The sequence below is a fragment of the Nycticebus coucang genome, chromosome 1 (assembly GCF_027406575.1).
Source record: "Nycticebus coucang isolate mNycCou1 chromosome 1, mNycCou1.pri, whole genome shotgun sequence".
Lineage (NCBI taxonomy): Eukaryota > Metazoa > Chordata > Mammalia > Primates > Lorisidae > Nycticebus > Nycticebus coucang.
The window spans coordinates 159,063,492-159,088,661 of record NC_069780.1 but is presented as its reverse complement, the minus strand read 5'-3'; the positions used below and the strand labels follow the sequence as shown (position 1 = coordinate 159,088,661).

Sequence of the window (25,170 nt, the reverse complement as noted above, 5' to 3'; positions counted from 1 at the left end):
GAAAACAAAGCAGTGGTTTGCCAGTTGTTTAAATTGTTAGTCAAGATGCTAAATATATTTTTACTTTTCTGCAATATTAAAGGAGGGTTTGAGAACTTTATGTTTATCAAAGGGATAATGGATTTAAAAGTATGTGAAACATTGGGTGGTGATTAACAATTATAGTGTTTAAACCTAATGTAGTTAATAATGACTCAGGAAGGTTTTTAAGAAACAAACTAATTAGGGGTGCCAGTTTGGCAAATGTGACTCTATTCACAAAAGATCCTTGTAGTTTGAGGGTAAATAACACATTGTTCATTCTGGATGGGTTTACTAAAGTGTTTGAAGGACACCCTTGTTATTTATCCATCTTGTGGATGCACACAGTAGGAACTTAGGAAAGAATTCAGTAATGTGTTTGGATTCGAAGTTGATTATACAATTCTATTGAGAAAAGTAAAACTGGGATCAAAATATGCCTTGACAGGAGACAAGAGTCGCAAAACTTAATTAAGAGAGCATCTGACTTTGGGCCAGTGCAGTGGCTCACGGCTGTAATCCTAGCACTCTAGGAGGCTGAGGTGGGTGGATTGCCTGAATTTACAGGTTCGAGACCAGCCTGAGCAAAATTGAGACCCCCGTCTCTACTAAAAATAATCAGGTGGTGTGGCTGTCGCCTGTAGTCCCAGCTACTTGGGAAGCTGAGCAAGAAAATTGCTTAAGCCCAAGAGTTTGAGTTTGCGGTGAGGCAAACTCTACTGGGGGCAACAAAGTGAGATCCTGTCTCAAAAAAAAAAAAAGGAAAAAGCATCTTGTTCCTAAAATGAGGACTATGAATATAAGTAAAGTCTTTTAAAGTTGTAATCTGATGTAGGCAATATCCATTTTGATATATACATTTTGAAATATTAACCAATTTAATTATTTTATAGTCATATCTCCTTGATAATGTAATTTCAAATATTTTTATGTAAAAAGATCATTATTAAGAGATGTGTTACTCCATAAAATTTGGTATAAATTAACTGGAATGAATGAAGGCTGCCATAAATGTAATATTAGCTTGATTATGTTTTTTCTTATTTCCATAGTAAACAGAGAAGCTAAAAAATTTTTAAAAATTTAAATTACCAGGCGGCGCCTGTGGCTCAAGGAGTAGGGCGCCTGTCCCATATGCCAGAGGTGGTGGGTTCAAACCTAGCCCCGGCCAAAAATCCAAAAAAAAAAAAATTTAAATTACCTTTAGCAAGTCTATTCCACATGACATTTTCTGGCCTACATCAAACTTGTCTAACACGCATATGTTAATGTGCTTATTTGAATCTCTCATGTTTAGTGCCACTGGGATAACTATATAATAAATTTAGAAGGGTAAAGCATCACACAGTTAAAGACTTATTGTGAAAACCCGCATGTGGGGCTTTGCAGTGACATGCCATGGGGGCTCATTAAGGCTGTTTTGCCAACATGAATATTGGTACCAAATAATTCTAGTGTACCGACTGAAGGATTTAAGATTCCAGATGTGGCAGGCAACTTCCCAACTCTGAGTTCTGTGGTCTTAAGTTAAAGCCCCTGTATTAGTTTCCTAGGACATCCATAACTAAGTATCGCAAACTGGATGGATTGAGCAACAAATATTTATTGTCTCACAGTTCTAAAGACTAGACATCTGCAGTCAAGACGTTGGCGGGGTGGTTCCTTCTGAGGGCCAGAGGGAGAAGCTGGGCCATGCCATTCTCACATATTCTGGTGGTTAGCTGGCAATTTTTGATATTCTGAGACTAGAAGACTCAGAACCTCTGTTTCTGCCTGTAGGTTCTTGTTGTAGACTGAATGTATGTGTCTCCACCAGATTCAGCTGAAAGCAAATCTCCACTATGATAGTAGTAAGAGGCGGGTGGGGCCTTTGGGAGGTGATTAGGTCGTGAGAGCAGAGCCCCCTTAGATGGGGTTAATACCCTTATAAAATAGACCTAGAGAGCTTCCTTATCCCTCTGCTCCACGTGAAAACACTGAAAAGTTACCACCATGAGCCAGGAAGTGGGCCCTCACCAGAACTCAAGCATGCTGGCAACCTGGTCTCAGACTTCTAGCCTATGAGAGATAAATTTCTGTGGTTTATAAAAGCCACCCAGTTTACAGCATTTTGTTACAGCAGCCTGAATAGACTAAGACTGTTCTCCCTGGGTGCCTGTCTCTACATTTCCCCCTTTTATTGCTACTACAGTCAGGTTAGGGATCCACCCTACTCTAGTCCCACTTTGCCCTACCTAATTACATCTGGAGTGACCCTGGTTTCTAATTACACCACTGTCTAAGGCATTGGGATTTAGGACTTCAACCACAACACCCCCATGTTTATTTTTTTCCTAATACCAGGAGGACTGAATAATTTAAATTATGAGGTGTCAATAATTCTCTCACTAGAAAATGTAATTCCAGGTTCTCAATACTAATAGCGTCCAACAATCTCTAACTTTTCTACAGTCTTTACTCATTTGAAGCAGTTGAAGTAGATAATCGGTTTAAATAAAGTCAATCTTTTTCTTATGAATCTAGTAAGAAAATACATGTCACACAGCTACTGAATATCGCCTGGCATTAAAAATGAGAAGAAAGGGGGTGGCGCCTGTGGCTCAGTGAATAGGGCTCCAGCCCCATATGCCGAGGGTGGCGGGTTCAAACCCAGCCCCAGCCAAACTACAACCAAAAAAAAAAAAAAAAAAAAAATAGCCGGGCGTTGTGGTGGGCGCCTGTAGTCCCAGCTTCTCGGGAGGCTGAGGCAAGAGAATCAGGTAAGCCCAAGAGTTAGAGGTTGCTGTGAGCCGTGTGACGCCATGGCACTCTACCCGAGGGTGGTACAGTGAGACTCTGTCTCTACAAAAAATAAAAAAATAAATAAATAAAATAAAAATGAGAAGAAAGAGAAAGATTAACTACTGCAGTTGAAATACACTGATGTGACTACCTCTTAGGAGATGTTGGAGGATGTGGTGTAGAACCTTATAAGATGATTGCTGTACTTACTTAAAAATCCTATTTAGTCTCATTTGTTTGCTGCATGAGAGTAAGTTTGAACTGTGAAATGCATTTTTGTACCCGGAGTATCCAATATATCAGGAAAGCAAATCAGATGTTATTCACACCTGTGCTTCCACGCAATGCCCTCATCCAGGGCTTCCCTTTTGTTTTTCTCAGTTGGAAAACTCGTTAAGTCAGATTATTTTAATAACATGTTTCTAGATATTGGCTTAACTATCACTAGTGTCTGATATTCATATTGATCGTGTCACTGAAAAAAAAAAAGACTATCTAGAAATCTAGTGTTTAAATATCTGATGTTAAGATATTTTTAATGTTAAATTGAATTGATGTGACCCCTAGCCCTAATGCATCTCATAACTATAAAAATCCAGTCTTTTTTATTTATAATACCTCATGAAACACTGGTTTTAATTTTCTTCCTCTTGAAGGACCTCTCTGAGAATATTTTCATTGTCAGCAGCTTAAATTGACCACAGAAATGATAACTAAATAATTTAGAAAATTGTAAGCTGATTTGGGCATTCAATGTGTATAAGGTAATTAAAACCAAACTTTAGGAGGGGTAAGGCCACACTGCTGTTGGTTATTCTACAGCTGGGGTCACTGCTTAAGTGGTACAAAGGCATATGTTTAATTTAAAGTTGTAATGAGGAACATGGGATGTTTTGATTCTTCATTCGCTGTGCTCATCTCTAGAGGATGCAATTGCCTATATTAAAAAATGAACACAGGCTCTTTTGTGGAGGATAATAAAAACGTGTAAGATAATACATGCCACATGCATGTATGGTTGGCATATGGCTTTTCTCTGACTATAGAATTGTTGCCCTTAGTTGCTATCACGGAACAGGCTCATAGAAATGTTCACTATTAGCCACTTGGGAATGAGACTAATTCCTTTGATCTCATTAGTTTGATCATGCTTATTCCATTGTAGCTAATACATAGTGTTTGTAAAGGTGCTTTCAGTAGATTATCAACTTGCAAGGGCATTTTATGTTTTATATCTTTTCCTAATCTGCGAAAGGAAAGAGATGTTCAAGTTATAAAGTGTCTTTTGGTCACATGTTGAATATATACAAGACATAGTAAAAGACAAAAACAGGCTTTTTCTTTTTCCTTTTTTTATTTTACAATTTAAAGAAAATGAACGACATTGATGTTAGAGTTTTTTCTATATGCTGATATACTTGAAGATACTAGTTACATAATTGGGATAAACTTAGAGAAATATTTATAACATCACTTTTTGATACAAGTTGATATTTAATAGGAAGATCAGCTTTTTTATTCAGTGAAAAGTTGCATTCATCCCAATTATCATTCTATAAAGTTTCCAGAAACACAGAGAACCTGGCTATATTCAGGGTCCTACTCTTGGCTTAAACCAAAACAACACAAATATAATCTTTCCATTTTAAAGAATGTATGAACAAGAAATATCTTTAAACCTCTCTGATTTAGACAAATAGGTGAAGACTAGAATCAGTGAAGAAAAATACAGGAATAAAAAATATGTTTGTAAAAAAAAAATATGTTTGTCAGTAGTCTCATTTAAATAGATGTAGCTAACAACCATTTTTTTTTTGCACCTGCCCAGTTCTGCTTTCTCCTTGGTACCCCATTCTTCAGTACTTCCAAGTGTGTGGGCTGCCAAAATCTGCACCTTGCTCCTCTGTGGTCATGTGACTGAAGATGGGCCAATCACAGTGCCCAAATCCCTTGTCCTAGTGATTGCTCTAGAGGTTGGTATGTCATCCAAACCAGGCCAATAATGAGTAATATCTAGGATGTTGTCCTCTTTGGATCCTGAGAAAAAGGAATTTTGGATTTTCGAGTTGTAAGGAAGTAAATCGAAGGCAAGCAGCAGCCAAGGGAATAAAGCCAGAGATCAGAGGAAACGAGTGTCAGAGAGGAAGCAGATCTGAGTTGCCTCCTTTCCCATAGAACTAAAAGTTTCCCCCTTTTCTCCTAGCATACTTTCAAGGTATTCCTCTCCCTCTCGTTCTTTTTTTTTTTTTTGCATTTTTAAGTTTCAAAAGTCTTGTCAATGAAATAGACAAGAACTCTTAATCAACATGGTATTTGTTTGCCTGTCTATATGCTTATGTACAGACATCTCTTAAACATTTCAACCTTCCTATACATATCTTTATTAGACAAAATTTGGACCAACTAAACCATTCACTGATAAGAAAAAGGTAAATTTCACTTCACTGAATAATCATAAACTCTGAATTAACATTTAAATTACGAGGACTGCGTAGCATGAATGCTGATCCTTTTAAATTATGTTCATAAAATTGCTTGGGCCCTGGAAGCAACTTGCATTATTATGTATTTTTTTCTCTCTACTTTTCAAACCAAATTCATTGGCCTACTCCATCCCCTTGAAATCATATTTTGCAGCCTCCTGGCTTCCCTCCAAAAGCTTTTCATTGTTTCACAAGCCATCCTTGTTTTCAATTCATTCTTCTTTATCCACTGTGTAAACTAGGTGGACCTGAATACTTAGGAAAAATCAAAAGCATTTGGTTGTTATTAGAGTAAGGATAGCTGACTCACACATGTGAAACATTAAAGAAACCTTACAAATGTTTGAGTAATTTTTTTTTTTCTGTTGTTGTTTGGGGTTTGGGGGGTGGCAGCATTTAACCACATCCTGCCATGCACACAACACTTGAGCTTCTCTTTTTATTACTAGGTAGAGTTTTAGGCTAATAAAACAAACAAGGACAATATTTTTATTTTCTTTTCCCAGCATTTTTTATTGTTTTTATTCAAATGTAACATACTATACATTGTTAAGCCTTTTGGGAGGTAGGAGGAGGGAGTGATTCTATATCTTTATGAGGAATCTTCTCAGAACCAATACTCATATGAACAAAAATTTGTTGGCTGATACACCTTAACTTTGTGGGCCAGAGCCCACACTTTCCACAGAGGCAGAGGCCCCAGAATCCCAACTGCTTTTTTTTAAATCTACAACATTCAGGGCTGAAACTGTTTTTCATCAGTAGTTGCAAAGGGGATGAGAATTGTATTTCAATATCAAGCAAAGATATCATTTATGTCATTTTAAAACGCAGGAGAATTTCATTACTCCTTACAAAAAGGTTTCTGTCTTTATCTCTGTTAAGATCTGGGTTTGAGGGAGGATTTAGGAGGGCAGGGAGGGAGATGTTTTCTATTTTTGGCCTCTGCAAGCTTTGATACATTTTGCTAGAAGCTATTTTAGTGTCTTGAGTACCATAATGATGACTGTTTACACATAGTCTCTTTGGTAATCTAAATGGTTATGTGAAATAAGAATCCAGTTTGTGCCCTATTTGCTGTTACTGTGGTCATATAATACTATATTTATCTCACCAAACATTTAATTTTGTTTGTGGGTGGTCCGTGTTCATGTGTCAGGTGCAATTATTACTTTAAAATAAAAGAAAAAAGGTATCTAGTTCTGATAGGAATGCATTACATTATAGTTCTCAGACTCAGTTACAAATTACATGTTAACATCCAGATTCCAAACACAAAAATTAAACATTTTTAGAATCCCATTTGTCAAAAAGCAAGTTGGAAGCAAAGTACCATGAGATGCAACTTGCTCCATCAGCCAAGACATGGTGCCTCCAATGCATTTCTTTTGAAATATCAACTTTTTTGAAGAGCAAGAGAAGCTAAGACCTTTAATGAGATGATTTTATGAGAAAATTACTTAATAAAACTAATTTTTAAATACCAGACTAACTGGAAGTGCTGGTTAAGCATTGACACAAATAAGTTATAAGAGAATCACAAAACACCAGCCTTTCTAGAGGTCAAACTTTGTTAAAAGACACATTTAGTGAGTCTTTTCCTTATGCCAAAATACTGCATCCAAACAATGAAAATAAACAGACTTTTTCAAAACAAGAAATATGAGGATAAAATTGCAGCATCAATATACTCTTATAGTTTATCGCTTAAAGTATTTAGAACAAATAATATTTTTCTACATTGTTTAAATCACTACAGACACTGCAAATAAGGCTTATGTATGTATCTATTTAGTGGAATACAATGTGAAGATGACTGGTAACCTCTTATGCGCTGTTTTCTATACCTGCTCTAACAAAATGAATTCCAACATGGTTACAATATGGAACCTTCTAAAGCTCTTTAAATTTACAGAAAATTTTGTAAAGACTAGATCAACAACTGGAACAGCTTTTAGTATGTGATTACACATAGATCAGGACCTATTTGCTCAGTTTAAGCCCCAGAAGAGTTGCACTTCTTACCAAATTCCTTGATCATTCCTTTGGGGAGATGCATTATGTGGGACTTACAAAGGGTTCTTATATACACACACAGCCTCTTCATCATTTACCACTGTGACATAAGGCAACAAATCACTAGTAAATAAGGAGGCGAAGTTATGAAGTTGTATTTACCAATTAATTTTCCTTCTTTATGTGTATTCTTGGAAACAAATCGATGTATCAAAAGAGAAGAATTTGGCCGTCTGGTCTATTTCTTAGAAAAGGAAGCCTCAGGGGTAATATATGTTTTTAAAGGATGGCAGGTATCTTCACTCAAACCCGGGGCCAGCACTGCCATGTTGACTGTGGATGGCGCTTTCTGCAGGAGTGCAGACTTAGTCCACTGACAGCACACGTGTTACTCCTATTGCTTCCCTAATCTCATCTCCTACTTTTGAAGTGCTTGCCAAGTTTTAAAAACATTGTCATGGACGTGCAGGTGATGTGCTGAAGAAAAAGGAAAGATAAATCAGAGGGCAGCTGCTGAGGATACTCTTTAAAACCCCAAAAGATATTTAACATCCTATTAAATAAATAACTTAGAAAGAAATAGAAAGGGATGAAGGCAGACTGCACAAGCATACGATACGATTCATATTGTTAGAACAGTTTCACACTAACATGTTTATGTTTTTCAATCCTATCCAATTCTTCCACAAGGCCACACCCAAAACTCTTTTGGTTGTGCATAGATGACCAAATGCTTTCCAGTAAATGCTTGCGTGTTATTACTGCTCACTGAATCACTAGGTTTGAATGAGCAATGAAAGTCTTTGATATGAGTTCGTATTCCATAAATAACTTTTCCCGAAGATCATTCAACAGATTGCTCCATGTCCTTTATGTTCTATCTCAGAGGTTCAAAAACAAAAACGTAACAACAACAACAAAAAAACCCCAGCCACAACGTTGTTTGTTTGGGAAAAATCTCCATCCCATTTGATCTGCTTATATCTTGATTATGAGGCATGACACAGAATTATTGAAAAGAACATCATGTGACAGCAGTGAGTACAAAAGCCTTCCAAAGCCTGCTTTCTTTTAAGCAAGCAGATATCTGCAATGTGTCTTTGCTTTTCCAACTACTGTCTTCATGAAGAGTAGCAACGATTCCTGGCAAAAGATCCTTTGGTTCCACTGCCTCTACTATCACTGCCTTCCCCTATGACTGTACTACCATGGGAAGAAAGTGAGCTGAGGTGTTTTTCCTTCGGGTTTTCTGTCCTCTTCTGGGAGCTCCTTTTCCATTCAATGCCACATACATTTGTCTTCCTTTGTGCTGCCAGTTAAAGGATGCGTAGGTATTATATCCATTTTCCTCTATCCTCTCCATCAACTTACAGTCGTTGTTAAATTCTTTCTGCAAAGGAAAAACATAATCTTTTATTTCTATGGTGATACTTGATTCTATTTGACCTAGACTATCTAGAGAATTCCAGTTCAAGAGTGTTGCTTTTAGTCGCCATTTGTACATACATCGTGCACTTAATATATAATGTCAACAGCAGAAAGTATAACTCATAACCACAAAACATTCTGTGTTTGAAAGCACAAGATATATTTCCATTAGTCATGGTAGCCAACTACGGAGGCCCTTTTCAAAAAGCTGGTGTGCTTTGAATATGACATGGTTTTGGTGCCTAGAAAGACTGTCGAGAAGCAGGCAACCCACTATCAATATTTGCGATGAACAAATAATAAAGAATCTTTCATAGTGATAGAAAGATCTTTCACTCTTCATAGAAAGCTCTTTCACTGTTTTCCCCAGTGAAAACAGAATGGTGGGAGGAATGTGGGCTTATCAAGTTTGTAAACTTCACCTACAAATTCATATTTCATACGCATACATACATTGATAAGAAAGAAGATATTATAGTAAAACTTAAATAATCCTACATCACTGAAAAGGGAAAACATCTACCTCTTTTCCAAGTACCACACTTCTAAGTTTTACTAGATTATCTACAATTTTCCATAACCTGGGATGTGAATAGATTTTTCTCTGAACTCTAGGAAGGAGTGAAAACTAGGATCCAGAATGCCTTGTTTTGTTATCTACCATGTCAAAGAAATTATGAACCTGGTGACTAGCAATGTCTGTATCGGATAAAGCTGAAGACTTAAATCCTGGGAAATTCCACTTCATAGCCACAGCTTTTTGACTTTGTTTCAGGTAGCCAAACGGTTTTAAGGAGATCTGATGGGACAAAGATTCACTCTCATTCACTCCGCAAGTCCAGGATCTTCCCTTGAAGTTAACAAAAGGGAGGTACAGTGATCTCAAGACTTTAGGTTCAGAAATGTTCCTCTTCTCTTATACCCAAACTAAAATAGTTAAGAAGCTAAAGATCTGGGGCTTGAATTGTAATCAAATCTGGTTTCACCTTCTTTATCCAAACTAAGAGTCCTGTGGGCATACTGCAGTTGGGTTCTCTACTTGAGTTTTTATTGAGACTTTTTGAAATTTCTACTAAATTCTAAATTCTTGAATATGTGTATTGATTATAATTTTGAACATTATCAGAGCCATTGCAAGCAGGCACATTTTGTGTTGTTACCAGTTTGAGCTTCCTTTGCTAGAATAAATTAGTCCTAAAAGCTTCTCTTCTGTAAGGAAATATTTAAATGTAACATTCAAATGATGACTTAATCTGTTAAAAGTAAGAAATAAAGGTAAATTATTTAAAGTATGGATTTTAATAAAACAAAACAAAATTCTGCATTGGAAAGGACTTATATCCTTAGTGTGCGTTTATTTCTTTTCTCTTTATTCATCTCAGTCTAAAACATAGGTTTTGAGCATAGGAGATTATTTTTTTAATATGGATAATTATGCTCATTTTAATAAAGGATATGCAATTTTTATACTAAAGGAGGGTTGAGATTATTCCAAGTGATTTCATATTTGAGACAAAGCTGTGCATAGAAAAGTGGGAGTGGATGCTTAACTATTTTTCCTCCCCAAAATTAATTTATAGGATATTATTTCTTAAAGTGAAGTTCATCTGTGCTAGCTTCTTCATTTGGGTGTTTTTAAAGACTTGGGACAGAGGTCAAAATTATAAGAATCTCTGGAGCCAGGACCTAGGAATCCCGATTTATAAGATCTAGGTGAATCTTAAGTACTTCTGTTAAAAAAGTAGAAAAGTCCAAGTAAGACCTGGATTTTGAGACTTGCTTTGAGCAAGATCTCAAAAGCAGGATTTTGGTCATTTGGAAAAAGTCTGAATTTTTTCCTGCTACCTGGGAAATTTCTTTGGTCCTGAAATCATGCTTTATGACTATCTGTTATATTTAATTCAGCTTTATAATTAATTACATAATTTCATCAGTCAGTAGAAAGCTCACAATACAACAGATATGATGTTCACGGAATGAATAATGAAAATGTAAGAAAGATATACAGTTACCAGAAAGTAATAGAGAAAAATAATTCAAGAAATAATAGCTACAGAGCTGGTTTAATCAATCAGTCTGAGTGTTTCTCCATTTGAGACTTTTAGGAAAGCTTAGGAAATCAATGAAATAAAATGAAGACAGCAATCGCAAAAGCTATCACCTGGTGTAGAGAATTATGTACATTCATGAGTACGTACTCATGATATTTGATGGTATACTCTGAACAAGCATCAGTTTTTCACTATTTCTGGTAATAATGCAAAATTCCAAAAGCAGAACACTGTGTTTAGAGAATAGATTTCTTTCTGAGACAGCCTGGAAGTGGAAAGCATATTCTCTAATGGGCTGAGCTACCAAGATAGGCAGTTTCTGCACTGTTTAACTTAATGCTCTGTATGGTGCTAAGTGCTGAGCAGATAGTGGAGGTAAAGCTGGTCCTGCCCTCGCTAAGGTCACAATCTACCAGGAGAAGACAGTCAACAACATGTACATTGAGAAGACTCGCAGATCGGTGCCACTACAGAGAATTAAAACAGGACAATATAACAGAACACTACAGGGCATCTACTTCAGATGAAAAGATGGAAGGAAATAATTTATAGAGCTCACCACCCAAAAGGAAGCACAAGCAGAATTCATAGACTGGTTGGGGTAGAAGAAAAAAGTAGAGAAATGGGAGGGAAAGTATTAAATATTTTTACATCAGAGTTCATCTAAGTCATCCATTTTTCTTGATGTCATGTCTTTAAATAAGTGTATTTTATCAATTATAAATAATATTATTTAGATATTTTATATCAAAATTATTTGCATTTTCTTCCTTAATTTAAATTAAAATTAGTGTTGGCTGGCTTTGCTTTAAAGTATTGGCTTTTCACTAAGTGTTGGTACATCAGTATCTCTTCAAAGAATATATACCTGGTCCTCTTCCCCTGTATTCCTGATAGAGTAGATCCAGGAATGGCCGAGGTGTGTACAATAAGAGCCAAAAAATGTCTCAGAAGTGATTATGTTGCGAATGTCTACATGAAGCTGCTTTTTAAAATGGTCTATTACTCTTCTAGGCTCATTATTGGAGCAATGCATAATGGAGAAATTTACCTAAAATTCTTCTGACCCCCATGCAAAAAGCATTTCTACTAGCCAAAGGGAACACCAAAAGCATTCCTGATTCCCCAGTTAAAAGTGGACCTGATATGAAAAAATGCAAGTCTATTCTATGTCCAGACCAGTGGTTCTCAAATTGTGGTTAGTGAACCAGCAGCATCAGGTGCACCAGGACCATTAGAAAGGCAAATCACTAAGTCGGGCATGGTGGCTCACACCTGTAATCTTAGCAGTTTGGGAGGCCAAGGCAGGAGGATCGCTTAAAGCCAGGGTTCAAGACCAGTCTGAGTAACAAAGCAAGACTCCATTTCTAAAAGAAAATAAAAATTAGCCAGGTATATTGGTGTGTGCTTATAGTCTCAGCAACTCAAGAGGCTGAGACAGAGGGGTCAATGGGGCCCAGGAGTTTGAGGTTACAGTGAGCTATGCTGATGTCACTGTACTCTAGCCCCAGCAACAGAACGAAACCTGTCTCAGGAAAGGGAAAGGGAAAGGGAAAGGAAAGGGCAAAGGAAAAAGGAAAGGAAAGGAAAAAGGAGAGGAGAGGAGAGGAGAGGAGAATAGAAGGAAAAAAAGATTCCCTAAACCTCACCATAGACTTAGTGAATCAGAAAATCTAGGCATAGGTCCCATCATTCTGTCTTTTAATAAACACTTCCATTGATTCTAATGCATACTCAAGTTTGAGAACTACTCCCTCTAAACAGTCACTATAATCATTCTTATGCTAATGAACAAAATAAATTCTGAAATTTCTTTTGATCCTAAAAACAATATAAAAATGACATGAGATCTTGTTGGAAAAAAAGATTATTTAAGAGATCTATGTCATAGGTCTTATTTCTGGCCACAGAATATTGTTATACATCCTTCCAAAACATGCAATTAAACTTTTTTAAAGATCAAGTTTATAGCTGGCTTCAATGTACTCACATAGAATCAAAGGAAATCAAAGGAATCAAAGGAAAAAACTTAAATTTAGTTCGAATTTCCTTGATTTAGCTCTCGGACCAACACAATAAAATGTAACCACCTTCATAAACTGATCCACACCTGTCATCAACAAATGCTAAATAAGAAATGAAAATTTAGTTCCCAACTGTATAATAGGGTGGCTCTATTACTGCAGGTCCTTCTTTATATTTAACACTTAAATGTTCTGTAATTATTTCACTCTTTTTCCCAGATAAATGATCAGAAGTGAATTATTTGAAGTCAAGGCCCACTTCTTATACTTCTTTCTTACGCATTTTTTTCTTATTCACCTTTGATATCTCAATTGATACCCGGCATATAATAGATGTTGATACGATTGGTTGATATATTTCTTTTAAAAACTTGAAGAAAGGGCGGTGCCTGTGGCTCAAGGAGTAGGGCGCTGGACCCATATGCCAGAGGTGGCGGGTTCAAACCCAGCCCTGGCCAAAAACCACAAAAAAAAAAAAAAAAACTTGAACAAAATAAATTGTTGCACTGTTTATAACTTCATTATAACTATAATTATAATTTTAATTCCAAAATCACCATTTGTTATTTTAAGTGAGAGCTTAGGCTAATACAATTGGTCTAAATGACTGTGACCCAAGAATGCAGAGGTGATTGATATTCAAAACACTGGTATGGAACACAGGCATGGATGTATCCAAAATACTCGTTGGATACTTGTTCCACATGCACTTTGTTGCATGGGATAATATTTCTACATATATATGATGTTTAGGCATGATTTCATTAAGGACTATGGCCCAGATAAATAAAATCCTAGAGTTGATAGAACAACGTGCAAAATAATGAATTTCTTGATATGTTTTCCCATTTCAGATTTTAACAAAACGCAAAACATCTGAGCCCTTGTTTTATCTTCAGCTGCAACACACACACAGCACATGGTTTTCTGCTTGATTCAAGGTCTTTGTTTTTAATGATTCTTCTCCAAGTTGTCTACAGCTCCTGTGCCAATGTGACCAGATGCTTCCGTGAGAGTCTGACTGGTTAGCAGTTCAGAACATTCAGACAAATGCCAGTAACAGCTTGTGTGGTAGACTAATGGGTGAACTACAGAGGAGATTATAGAGTTGGAAGAGCTACTTTGCCACTCTTGAAAAGCTGGTAAACAGCCCACTGTGTCTCTATTTACTTGCAATAGAATGATAACAAAGCTATTTAATGTTTGGAGGAAACATTAACGAAACTGTGGTAATGATTTCCTGCAGTGGATTTGAAAACAAAAGCAGAATACTTACTGAGCCATAGAGTTTCCCCTTCTTGTTCATGGCTAAGTAATAGTTGCTGTTAATGGCTTTAACGGCAACAACTCCAATTTCCACTGAGGTTATCTCCAGGATACCTAAAATATACAATGAGAAAGGTCTAAGTATAAGAAATCATACAAATTTAATTGAAAAAGTAAAAAAAAAAAAGAAAAAGAAACACTGAGTTTATTTTTATTTACTTATTTATTTTCAAATTAATATGAGGGTACAATCCCTAGGTTACATTGTTCTCACTTCCAAGGCAAAGTTCCATTTGTAGAAGAGCCCCTCACTAGGGGTCATGAAAAAATGCTCATCATCTTTAATTATCAGAGAAATGCAAATCAAAACCTCTCTAAGATATTACCTAACCCCAGCAAGATTAGTCCACATCACAAAGTCCCAAAACACCAGATGCTGGCATGGATGTGGAGAGAAGGGAACCCTTCTACACTGCTGGTGGGATTGCAAACTAATATAGCCTTTTTGGCAAGAAATATGGAGAATCGTCAAAGATCTAAAGGTATTTTTTTTTTTTTACATGCTTGCAAACTCATTTTATGAGGCCAGCATTACCAAAGACATCACAAGAAAAGAAAACTACAAACCAATATGTCTGACAAATATAGATGCAAAAATCCTCAACAAAATAATAACAAACTGAATTTAACATCACATTAAGATGATCGTAACACATTACCAAGTGAGACTTATCCCTTGGATGCAAGGATAGTTCAATATAACAAAAGTCAATTAATGTGATATACTACATCAATGGATAAACAGAAAAATAGATAAAAATCATATGCTCATCTCAATAAATACAGAAAAAGCATTTGACAAAATATACCATCCTTTCATTTTTTGATGGTTCTAAAAACAAAAGTCTAAAAAAGGATATTGGGAAAAAAACAAAGCAACATTCTTGATGTATCTAAGAACCCAGCAAATATTTTCAGCAAATATATGAAAACAAGCAGGAAAGCTTTAAAAGAATTCCCCTTCATTTTATTCTGAGCATATATAGGAGAATATTGTTTTAATTAAAACATTTCCTTTGTTAACCCTGCATTTTAAACCCCATAAATATTGAAACAACACTTCTCCTCTCAACCTAGATTTCACAGTAACTTATCAGAGCCCATATCTGTACTATGGGATTAAAGTAAATCTATAGCATATGTCAATAATATGTCAGATTACCTTGATCAGGAAAAACAGTGGTCAACTATTTCTTTTTTGTAGGACACTTGGATAAACTAAATTGCTTGGCCACATTTAAGTGGTAAATTCCCTTTTGGCAAATGTGTTGACATTCTGAGATGCAGAGAGACTAATGCCAACACCAACACTGTCTTTAAAATAGCAGAAGGCCTCTTGTCTAGTGGAGTAGTGACTCTCGTCTGGGGGAAAATCCATCAACATTTTGAAAAAAAATTTTTTTTTTTCCTAGAAAGTAAAGAAAATTGAAGGAAGTGGTAACTAGTAGACAAGAGGCCTTTCTCCCCTCACACACAGGTCTTAATTGTGCATTTTCTCTGCCAAGGGGATTTTCTCTGCCAAGTTTGTAGGTAGATATAAGAAAGGCATTTGATATTCTACTCAAAGGGCTCACCAATTTTAGGATAAGAAAACCTCAGAAAATAAAACTACTTATTTCATAATTTTCAGGAAAGCTTTCTCAAAGTAGAGAAAAGGCATTGCAATGAGCATGTATCCTCTGGAGCCAGAATATCTAGGTTCGCCTACCGGGTCTGCATTTGTTAGTAAAATGGTCCACAGAAGACGTTATGAACTGCTTCAAGTCTCAAATTTGTTTGTAAAACAGGCAACATCATAATCCCTTCCTCATAATCTTACTGCAAAGATCAAAATGAGATAATACATAAAAGGAATAGAATTTGCCTAGAGCTTAATATCTCCAAAATTATATTATTAGGAAGAAATCTTCCTTCAATAGTTCTAGGTTTGAAAACTTTCTCAATGGGCTGTATAAATCTTAAACATACAAAACTGCCATTGGCTTAGGCCATAGAATGAAAGTTGGTCTTAAGTTACCATTTATCATGTATTTCCTATCAGGAACAACACCATCCTAAATGTAGTCCACTAATTATATGTTTATACTCATCCCTTATGGATAGAATGGTGGCTTATTTCCAAGAGATGAATGTTTCTTTCCTTTTCTACTTTCACAGGTTAGCCCTGATGGAGATTAATAGAAATGCTTGAGTTCCCCTACTACAAAGTTGACCTAACCAGAGACTTATGCCAAGACTACATACCATGTACCCTTCTGTCCACATACCCACAGGAAGTCTCTGACCTACCACAGTGCTCCTTTCTATTAGAAGAGAGAGCTCAAAGGCCAAGAAAAAATTGTAAAGAGTGAAGGACACAGTACAGTAGAACCTCCATAGTTGACCACCTCGCTGCACCAACCATCTCCTTGATTTCACCTAAATTTCATAGACATGCATCACATGTACGTATCGTACAGCAGGCCATGTTCTTCATGTTGACCAACTCTGTGTGTTGAACATTTAGTTACAGTCCTTTGGGTGATCAATTAACAGAAGTTCTATTGTACTTGTATTTTTAATATCTTTTCCCTTTTGCTGGTTACCTTCAAAGTATATGCACACCAATATATTTATTTATATATTTTTAAAAGTACTTTCTTGTAGTTTATGTCTTTAATTCACATAGCAGCCTTCTAAGGAGGTATTGTTATTCTTGATTACAGATGAAAAAACAGAAGATACTTAAGTTAACTCAGACATAAGATGATAAGGTGACATAGTCCACCTGAGACCCTGACTTTCAGGCCACCTTGCTCTCCTTCCCTGACTACTTTGCCTCTCCATCAAATCTCCCCCTCTTCCATTGTCTCATGGGAAACCTGTAGGAAAACCATCTGACTAAATGACTCATCGAGATAATTGTCTTTCATGACTTAATGTGCTATTCTTCCCAAGAAAAATGATGTGCCACAGAGAATGATGTCTGTTTCAGAGAACAAAATCTAATACATGTCACAAGCAGAAGATAAAGAGCAGAGCAGGAGTAAAATTTTAGGTAAAATATTTAGGCTGCTACTTACTTTGCTTGCCCAAGAGGCAAGTAAGTACGGTTAGTAAATTGCAAGACATTCCCTACATATGCTTTTGAGACTGAAATTTAATAGAATGAAGAATGAAAGCTGATTTTGAGCAAGGGGCAGACCAAGATTTTTAAAGGTGAATGGAAAGATAGTAAGAATAAACTGAAGAGACAGATGAGTAGACAGAAGGAAAAACATGATATAAATGTTACCAAATCCTTGATGGGTTATTTCCAAGAGTGCACTGTACGTGGTAGATAATATTCAGCTCAGGTACCTGTGAGTTTCTTTCTGCTTTGCCAGATACAGGAACTCAAAAAATCAACCAACCATTTTTTCCAGTCTGCAACCAGTTCAGGCTAGCTCAAAAAAGTCTAGCATTATTGCTTCAAAATAAAAAGAGGAAAGATCTAGATAATTTGAGGCCCTTTCAAATTTTGAAACTAAATTTTTGGATGCATGATATGGAGAGTAAGTTATAATTTGATAGTCTCCTGGGTAATGGACAATGATTACATTTATTATAAACATCTGTGAATGTGAAAAGTCACTTTCTGGAGGACTGAAGTCTAGAGGACTTCCCCATTTTTCGAAAGGAATCATTCTGATTTTTTTCCATTCTTTGGTAAGGAAGTTTGCCTGTGAAGTTATTTTTGGACAGGAGCTCCAGAATTTTTTTTTTTTTTTAGGGTTATTAGACCAATAGCTTATACTTCAACATATGTGTACTTTGATGCATAATTAAATGCCAATTAAAAGAAAGAACCTCTGGTGGGGAGTGAGTGAAGATACTGGATCTCCCTATGTGTCTTACAACTTATAGACTCTACAATTACCTCAAAATTAAAAGTTATTTTAAAAGCATTGGTTTTTTTTCATTCAAAGAAATATGAAAATCTTATCATTAGTAAAAAGGCACATAAATTATATTTCCCATTCACAAAAAACAGGTATTTTATAAATTTAAAGATATATTTTTGCAATGAAATTCTATTATTTGCATTAAATTTTAACTACAGTATGTCAGTTTTGATGGCTGAAAATCCTGGGTGGGAGTGTGAATCTGTTTAAGGACTTTTGGACTGTTTACTTTAAATACTTGGGGAGATGGAGGAGGAGAAGGGCACACTTTTAGGAAATAGAAATAAAAAGTTCATCTCTTGAAGTCTATGTTCTGTTGGGAATAAAAGACAAGTATACAGGGAATTATAATAAAACATATTACATGATAGTTAGAAAAACACCAATTGAGGTAAACTGAATTGCACAAAAATAAAAAACTGATGCAGAGTGACTTTCATGTGTATATACTTTTATATCTTATTCGTATCTTAATGACTGTTTGCAAAATACACCAGATGTGAGCATTACGTCCTATAAATGTTGAAAATGAGCCTTGGAGAAATTAAATTAACTGGTGAACATATATTCATTCAGCTATGATAGATTGTTTCCATCCAAAGCCTATTCTCTTTCCAGTACTTCACCAAATAAAGTTGACAATAGCAAAATAACCAAGAAAAATGATTAGCGTAGTTTTTCCCATTTTTAATATGTTCCTCCATGTTTGATTGTTACTTTTCAAAAGTGTTTTAGAGAAGCATAACATTTAATCCACACAAAGAGATGAAGTTGCATAAAGGTCTGTGTAAACAGTTTTCCTGCACCTAACCTTACTTATTTATATAAAAAAAGAAACAATTTGGCGTCTCAATCTTTAGGTTTGTGCTTTCACATATGGAGATTACTAAGCAAAATTGAATGTTTTCTTTGATGACCCAGGGTTACTAGCATTAGCTTTAATTAGTTTCTTTACTATGAAAGGAGAATGTTCTCAAGAGCAACTTAGCATCTGCGTCAAAACAAATATTGTGCGTAAGCCTGCTAGAATTGAGTCAGAAATATGAACAAGGTCTGGTGAATGTTCTTTTCTGAATACAGGACACGAGAGTCTGTGTAGAAATCCTAATATCCCTTTTCAAAAATTCTCAGTTGTAGTATAGAGAGTAGACAAATATACAAAAGCGATGTTACAATTCTGGAAGAACTATAAAAATACATAGTTTTATGTCTATGATAAAAAAAAAAGTGGCAATTTGCCCTAGTCTATGTTTTTAAATTAGAATAGAGGATTTGCAAATAATATAATTGAGCATAACTTTGCTTCATAAACAGTGGTATAGAAAAATATATACAGAAATTATTATTTTAGCTGGTAATTCATTACACCCTTGAATTTGTTAAAAACATGATTGCACTGTGATTATAGACATTAAAATGTTACCTTACCACCAGGATGCCCAGTAGATTTTAGGTCTCTATGATCATGCCACTCAAAAATAAATTTTTTAATATCTAAATTTTCTATATCTGAATAATTTCCATCATAAAATAACTAGAAATATTTCAACTAATGATACTTTCATCTCTTTTTAAATGTGAAATAGTTATATTAAGTGAAGCCTCATAACATTATGGGAGCTGGGAATTCCCACACAGCACAAAGGATTTCTTGAACACAGTAGTAAGTTTGTTATTTTGGACTAGTAAACTTTAGTCTGGCTTTCACCTGCATAGGCCGTGTAAAAGTGACCTCCCCAGGCTCTCATGCTGACTCTTTGCTAAACAAAATGCAATGCTGCCAACCGCCAAACGTAATTGTCCCAACTCACCCTGCCAAACCACTGTATTTCCCCCACTTACCCCTCCTATAATTTTCCATTTCCACTTAGTCTCTCATCCTTTTTTCATCCCCTCATTTTCTCTTTCTTATGGTACCTTTTGTTCCCTGTCTGTCTTTCCTTTGAAAACCTCAGTCACCTTTGTCTTGGTTGGAGTTGGGTTCAGTTTACACTGAGTCTTTCCTCCTGCAGATTGTCTGAAGAACATCTCTCTTGGCTGCATTGAGTAAGTGTCTAGTGCCATTTTTTTCCTTTGACAATTACATGAGATTAAAAAAATCTCATAGAGATGTTGGAGTAGGAAACTGTCGCCAAATTTGCGAGCAAATGTGCCCAGCATGTGCCCAGCAAAATGGAAACATTTTGGAAATGTAGATGGAAAAAGGAAGGCGAGATGGGCTGTTGAAGCCTGGTTAAGGAAGGCCCTTAGTGGAGAGGCAGAATTGTGTTAGGGTTTGTTAGCATAGGGTCACATGCTCTAGACCTGTCCAGGACAGCATCTTTGGTTGATTCAGCAATCTCAAAAAGCTCACCAACATTGTAACTTAACTATCTTGAAAGAATGTCAAAATGCACCCAAGTCATTTGCTGTATGTTGAGCGTAGCTGGAACATTTGTGATATTACTTTTATTTTTGTATTACTTTTGTATTTTACTCTCCCTCTCCCCACTGCACAACTTTTGCAAGGGAAAAGGGAAGTCGCTTTTCATGTGATGAAATTAATGGAGGAGCTTAGCCATCAATGAGAGAGAAATGAGTGAGAGGCCCAGCAGAACAGAGGGGTTTGGCTTTTCCTCTTAGCTTGGCTACGTATGTAGTTGTGTGACCTTGGATAAGTCAGTATACTCCCTGAGTCTTGGTTTCCTTATTTACAGTTTGGGATTAATAGGCTTGCATAGAATCTCAGAGCGTGGGTGTTGGATTTATTGCCTTTTATTGCCTCCCAAACAGAATGGTGACAAGTTAACCAGTCTTATGTGGTTCTCAAACTTGAGCCTTCATCAGAATCATCTGGAAGACCCATTTAAAGACAGATTTCTGAGATTTCTGATTTAGTAATGACAGGTTGAAGCAGAGATGTAGAATGTCTAGCATATTCCCAGGCAATGCAGACTCTGCCGCTCAAGAACCACATGCTGCTCTATGTCCTCTGATTCAGAGAAAAAGCCCAGCTTTGATGTAAAAAAGCATTGACAGAAACGTGTGCAGAGAAGCAGCACCACAAACAGCAGTAGATACAAATAATGGCAGCGGCTTAACACCAAAGAAAGAATTTCAAAGCCATGTGGGAAAAAGTAAGGGATTTTTCTTCTGCCTGTTTTTGACAGGTGTGGGATTTTTAACATCTGCACGACTGAGACTGTGTGGATTTGAGATTTGTGTACAAACTGAGAGATTATCTCCAGTCAGGTTTTTAGAGACTTACAAAAAGACCATTATCAGAATATTTTCTTTTTCTTAATAAGAATGTGCGAATGTAGTGGAAACTTAAGTCCCTGCAACTGTCTTTGAGTATTTTATAGGCATTGATCATAGGCTCATTGTATTAAAATTAAAAAACTGTACGGCCCCCTTAGAGTTATGACTATAACCAAGACATCTCAAAGCAGTAGGGCTTCATGTCATCCCCCAACCTCAACCCAGAGTTGAAAAGTATACGCTTGCCCTAGAAATATGTCATTGCCTTTAAAAATACCAGACGCCGCTAATCACTGCTCTAGGTCCGGTCCACCGGATCCAGCATATGCTCTGGCTGCCTTGTCAACATAATGCATTAGACATAGTGGTTCTCAACCTTCCTAATGCTGCGGCCCTTTAATACAGTTCCTGTGGGTCACGACCCACAGGTTGAGAACCGCTGCTTAGAGCTATTTAGTTTCTTTACCTGCCACAGTGCTTTCAGATACACTTGACATTCATTTAGAATTAGAGAGAGAGATGAAACCTGAATGAGCAGAAAATTTTTACTATTGCTACGTAAGATATATCCTCCCGATTTGCTAAAGGCTGAAATGACCTGTTACATTCTCACCTGGCAATCCAAATATAGGATAAATGCAAGATTATGTTGGCCTTATTGGTGAGTGCAGTGGCAAAGTCTAAAATACTTTTCAATTTAAAGCTATAGTTAATTAACCAATATGTCATTTAACATTTTTATTTATCTAACATTAAAAATAGCACAAATTTACAATGAAATCTTACAATTTTCACCAGTTGTAAATTCATTACTAAATGATGTTCAAGATCAGTTCCCTACTGCATTTTTGCTGCAAATGAAATGGGACTCCAGATCGTCCCACACTGATCATTAGTGAACAAGTGTTTGCAGATGGTCATCTTATGTGTCTTTTTACTACACTGTGTTTGATCAATAGATTTAATAAACTTGACATTGTCTTTATAATTTTTTTCCTCACCAGCAGAGACTCCTTTTGTATGTCCATTTAACTTTATGGAAATACATCAGAAAGTAGATAATATCTTATCAATATTGCAACAGTATCAGGGTTTCAAGCATCACCTTCTATATTCTTAGGCTAGATTCACAGAGAGACATAACTGGCATGTTTCTGGAGCAGGAATTCATTTGGAATTCTTGAGACTTGTGCACAGTGACTGCTGATATAAATTAACTAACTCAAAAAGTGAGAAAAGGTTCTATAGCTAGTGTTGGGTGAAATAAAGACCTGGAAGGCTTGTGTGCCCCTAGAGATAGGAGCTCTAGCCCCACTCCCAACTAGCAGGAAAGAAAAACAAAACAAAACAAAACAAAACTGGAAATATTTGCATGTTTGAGTCATTTGCTATGACCCAAGATAATTCACATTTGATACCATTTTGCAAAGGAATAAATGGGAGATAGCATTAACACAAAAGAATTTAGAAAGGGAGGCTGAAGATCAACTCAGAAAAGTCCAGCCTAATACACTTAAAAGGCAAGAAAATCACAAGCAAGGCAGAAATTACTGGAAATATTTCCTTCTGATAAATAAATGTATTTCTGTATCAAAAATTATATTTTTATATAAAGTTTTATGAAGCAATTTATTAGTTTGGCCTTTTCTTCCCCTATTTCCTTTAGTAGATAAATAAACCCTTCAAAAATTTTAGGAAGTGAGGAATGCTGGTTTCATGCCAGGACATCATGGCCACACCCCACTTTTGGCTCTACTATTATATCTCCTGCATTTCACATTGGGAGAAAAAGCCTAGGAGTTATCTCTGTATTCCTCATGTCTTCTCATCGAACATGCAAAGGAAGGAAATTCTGCTGTTAATAGTATAGAAAAAATTCCATACACCAACCATACAAAAAGAAAGGATAGTCATTACAATGCTAATGCTTCTGCAAAAATCTGTATAGAATGCAAAATAATATTAGAAACATATTATGCACTAGTAAAAGCCAGCTGATTCTCTAAATTTTATCTATTATGATAAGGAGGCTTTGGCAAGCTTGTCACTTGTCATATCCACCCCCCAAAAAAACTATAAATCATCACATGGATTATTTTGAGAAATTGTCCATGTTTGATCAAAACCTCTGATAAGTCCAATTGAAACTGTGGATTTCAAAGCCTCAACATGAACTAAAATGACTAAATTAAACAACCCCCCCCGCCAAGATTTATTTTTCTCAGAAAAGTTTATATCATTTTAAGACTTCAGAAAAAGATGGATCTTAAGCAAACTGTAGAGTCAGAGAAGAGTTTGAAGAAATCTAGAGATTGTGGGCTTCATGTCTGATTCTCTTGGGTTATAGATCACACTGGGAGATCTAGAAAGATTGGGGAGCTTACTCTAGCACCCATAGGAGGTTAGTTGGAGCCTGAAATAAATATTTAACCCATGTGCTTTCTACTGAACCATGAGCCTCCTATAGACAGACTATTGGAAACCAGGCACAGGTTTTATATCTACTTAATGTTTTATGGACTAATTTATCTTATTCATTACACAGAAATAATTCATTCTATTTGAGGTTGACCACTGGAACTTACTTATAAAGGAAGGAAAATAATTTAAAGCATAAAGGGTTAAGGGAATTACTATATGGCATATTTCAATAAATGAACACCATGCTAATATAGCCAATTACTGTAAAGATAAATAATAAAATGTCTACCACATTTACCAAAATTTCTATAATTTTCTTTAATGTAACTAATATAGAATATCTTTTCTTCTCAATTTAATGACAAAAATAAAGTGGGTCAGGGAAACACATCATGATGTTGGGTTTCTTACAAGAAGAAGTCCTACATGATACATTGAAGTGTTCACAAATCATCTAAGCATGAATGGCCTGAAGTAGTTTGAAATATTAATATGGAACCTGTTTGAGGTGTTCAAGCTCAAGGCTCACTTTGATCATGTATAGTGTAAATTTCACAAGCTTCCAATAAATTATGGGATAATGTATAATTAGCCTCTTAACCCTTTCAAAGATTCTTGGCATGGTTAGATAGTGGGTAGTTACAATACTTGTTAAGTAATATAAATACTACTAGCTCTTTTGTGAATTTTTGATAGTGTAAAAAGCCAGGATTTTGCAGAGCATATTAGAGGGACTACTTTCATAGAAATCAATATAAGGGGGTTCCCTAGTACTTAAAAACAGTATTTTAAGAAACTGTAATAAACAAAGATTAAAAATCAGCATAAGAAGCCGGGTGTGGTGGTGGCTCACTTCTGTCATCCTAGCACTCTGGGGGGCTGAGATGGGTGGATTGCTTGAACTCAGAAGTTTGAGACCAACATGAGCAAGAGTGAAACCCGTATCTACTAAAAATAGGAAAAAAGAAAATGGCCAGGCATCATGGTGGACGCCTGTAGTCCCAGCCACTCAGCCCTGGAGGCTGAGGGAAGAGGATTGCCCTAGCCCAAGAGTAGGTTGCTGTGAGCTATGATGCCAAGGCACTCTACCCAGGGTGACAGAGTGAGATTCTGATTGGAAGGAAAAAAATCAGCATAAGAGTCAGACATTGTAGCATAGGCAATACGGGAAAAGTAATTTGGGGCTAGGAAATGTTCTAAGAACAGATACTATTGCCTTTACCACACGGAAGGAGAGAGGATTATCGTTACTCTGTCCTTCGAGAGATGCAGCTAAGAATATTAGAATTCAGCAATAATGTTTCATTATTTTTTGTGATGGAAAGTTAGGTAAGATTTTTGTGATGCTCATTGAATATTTTTGTTGTTTTCATTAAGTCTTGGGTCAACAAACTGTAGAGAAATTCTTAGGCAGGGTAAGTCTACTTGACACATTATGATCTGTTTCCTCAGTATG

At 36.1% G+C, this 25,170-nt stretch overlaps 1 protein-coding gene across 2 annotated transcripts in view; it reads right to left on the bottom strand.

The window, feature by feature from the left end:
• Positions 1 to 4,159: 4,159 nt before the first annotated feature.
• FGF10 (fibroblast growth factor 10) overlaps positions 4,160 to 25,170 on the bottom strand; it is a 91,585-nt gene continuing 70,574 nt past the window's right edge. For both annotated transcript variants that reach the window (XM_053591011.1, XM_053591022.1), the window contains 2 exons: positions 14,081 to 14,184; positions 4,160 to 8,691 (listed from right to left, as the gene is read on the bottom strand). In XM_053591011.1, coding sequence (XP_053446986.1) covers positions 8,494 to 8,691; positions 14,081 to 14,184 — 302 coding nt within the window. In that variant the 3' untranslated portion in view covers positions 4,160 to 8,493. The remainder of the gene's footprint in view (positions 8,692 to 14,080; positions 14,185 to 25,170) is intronic.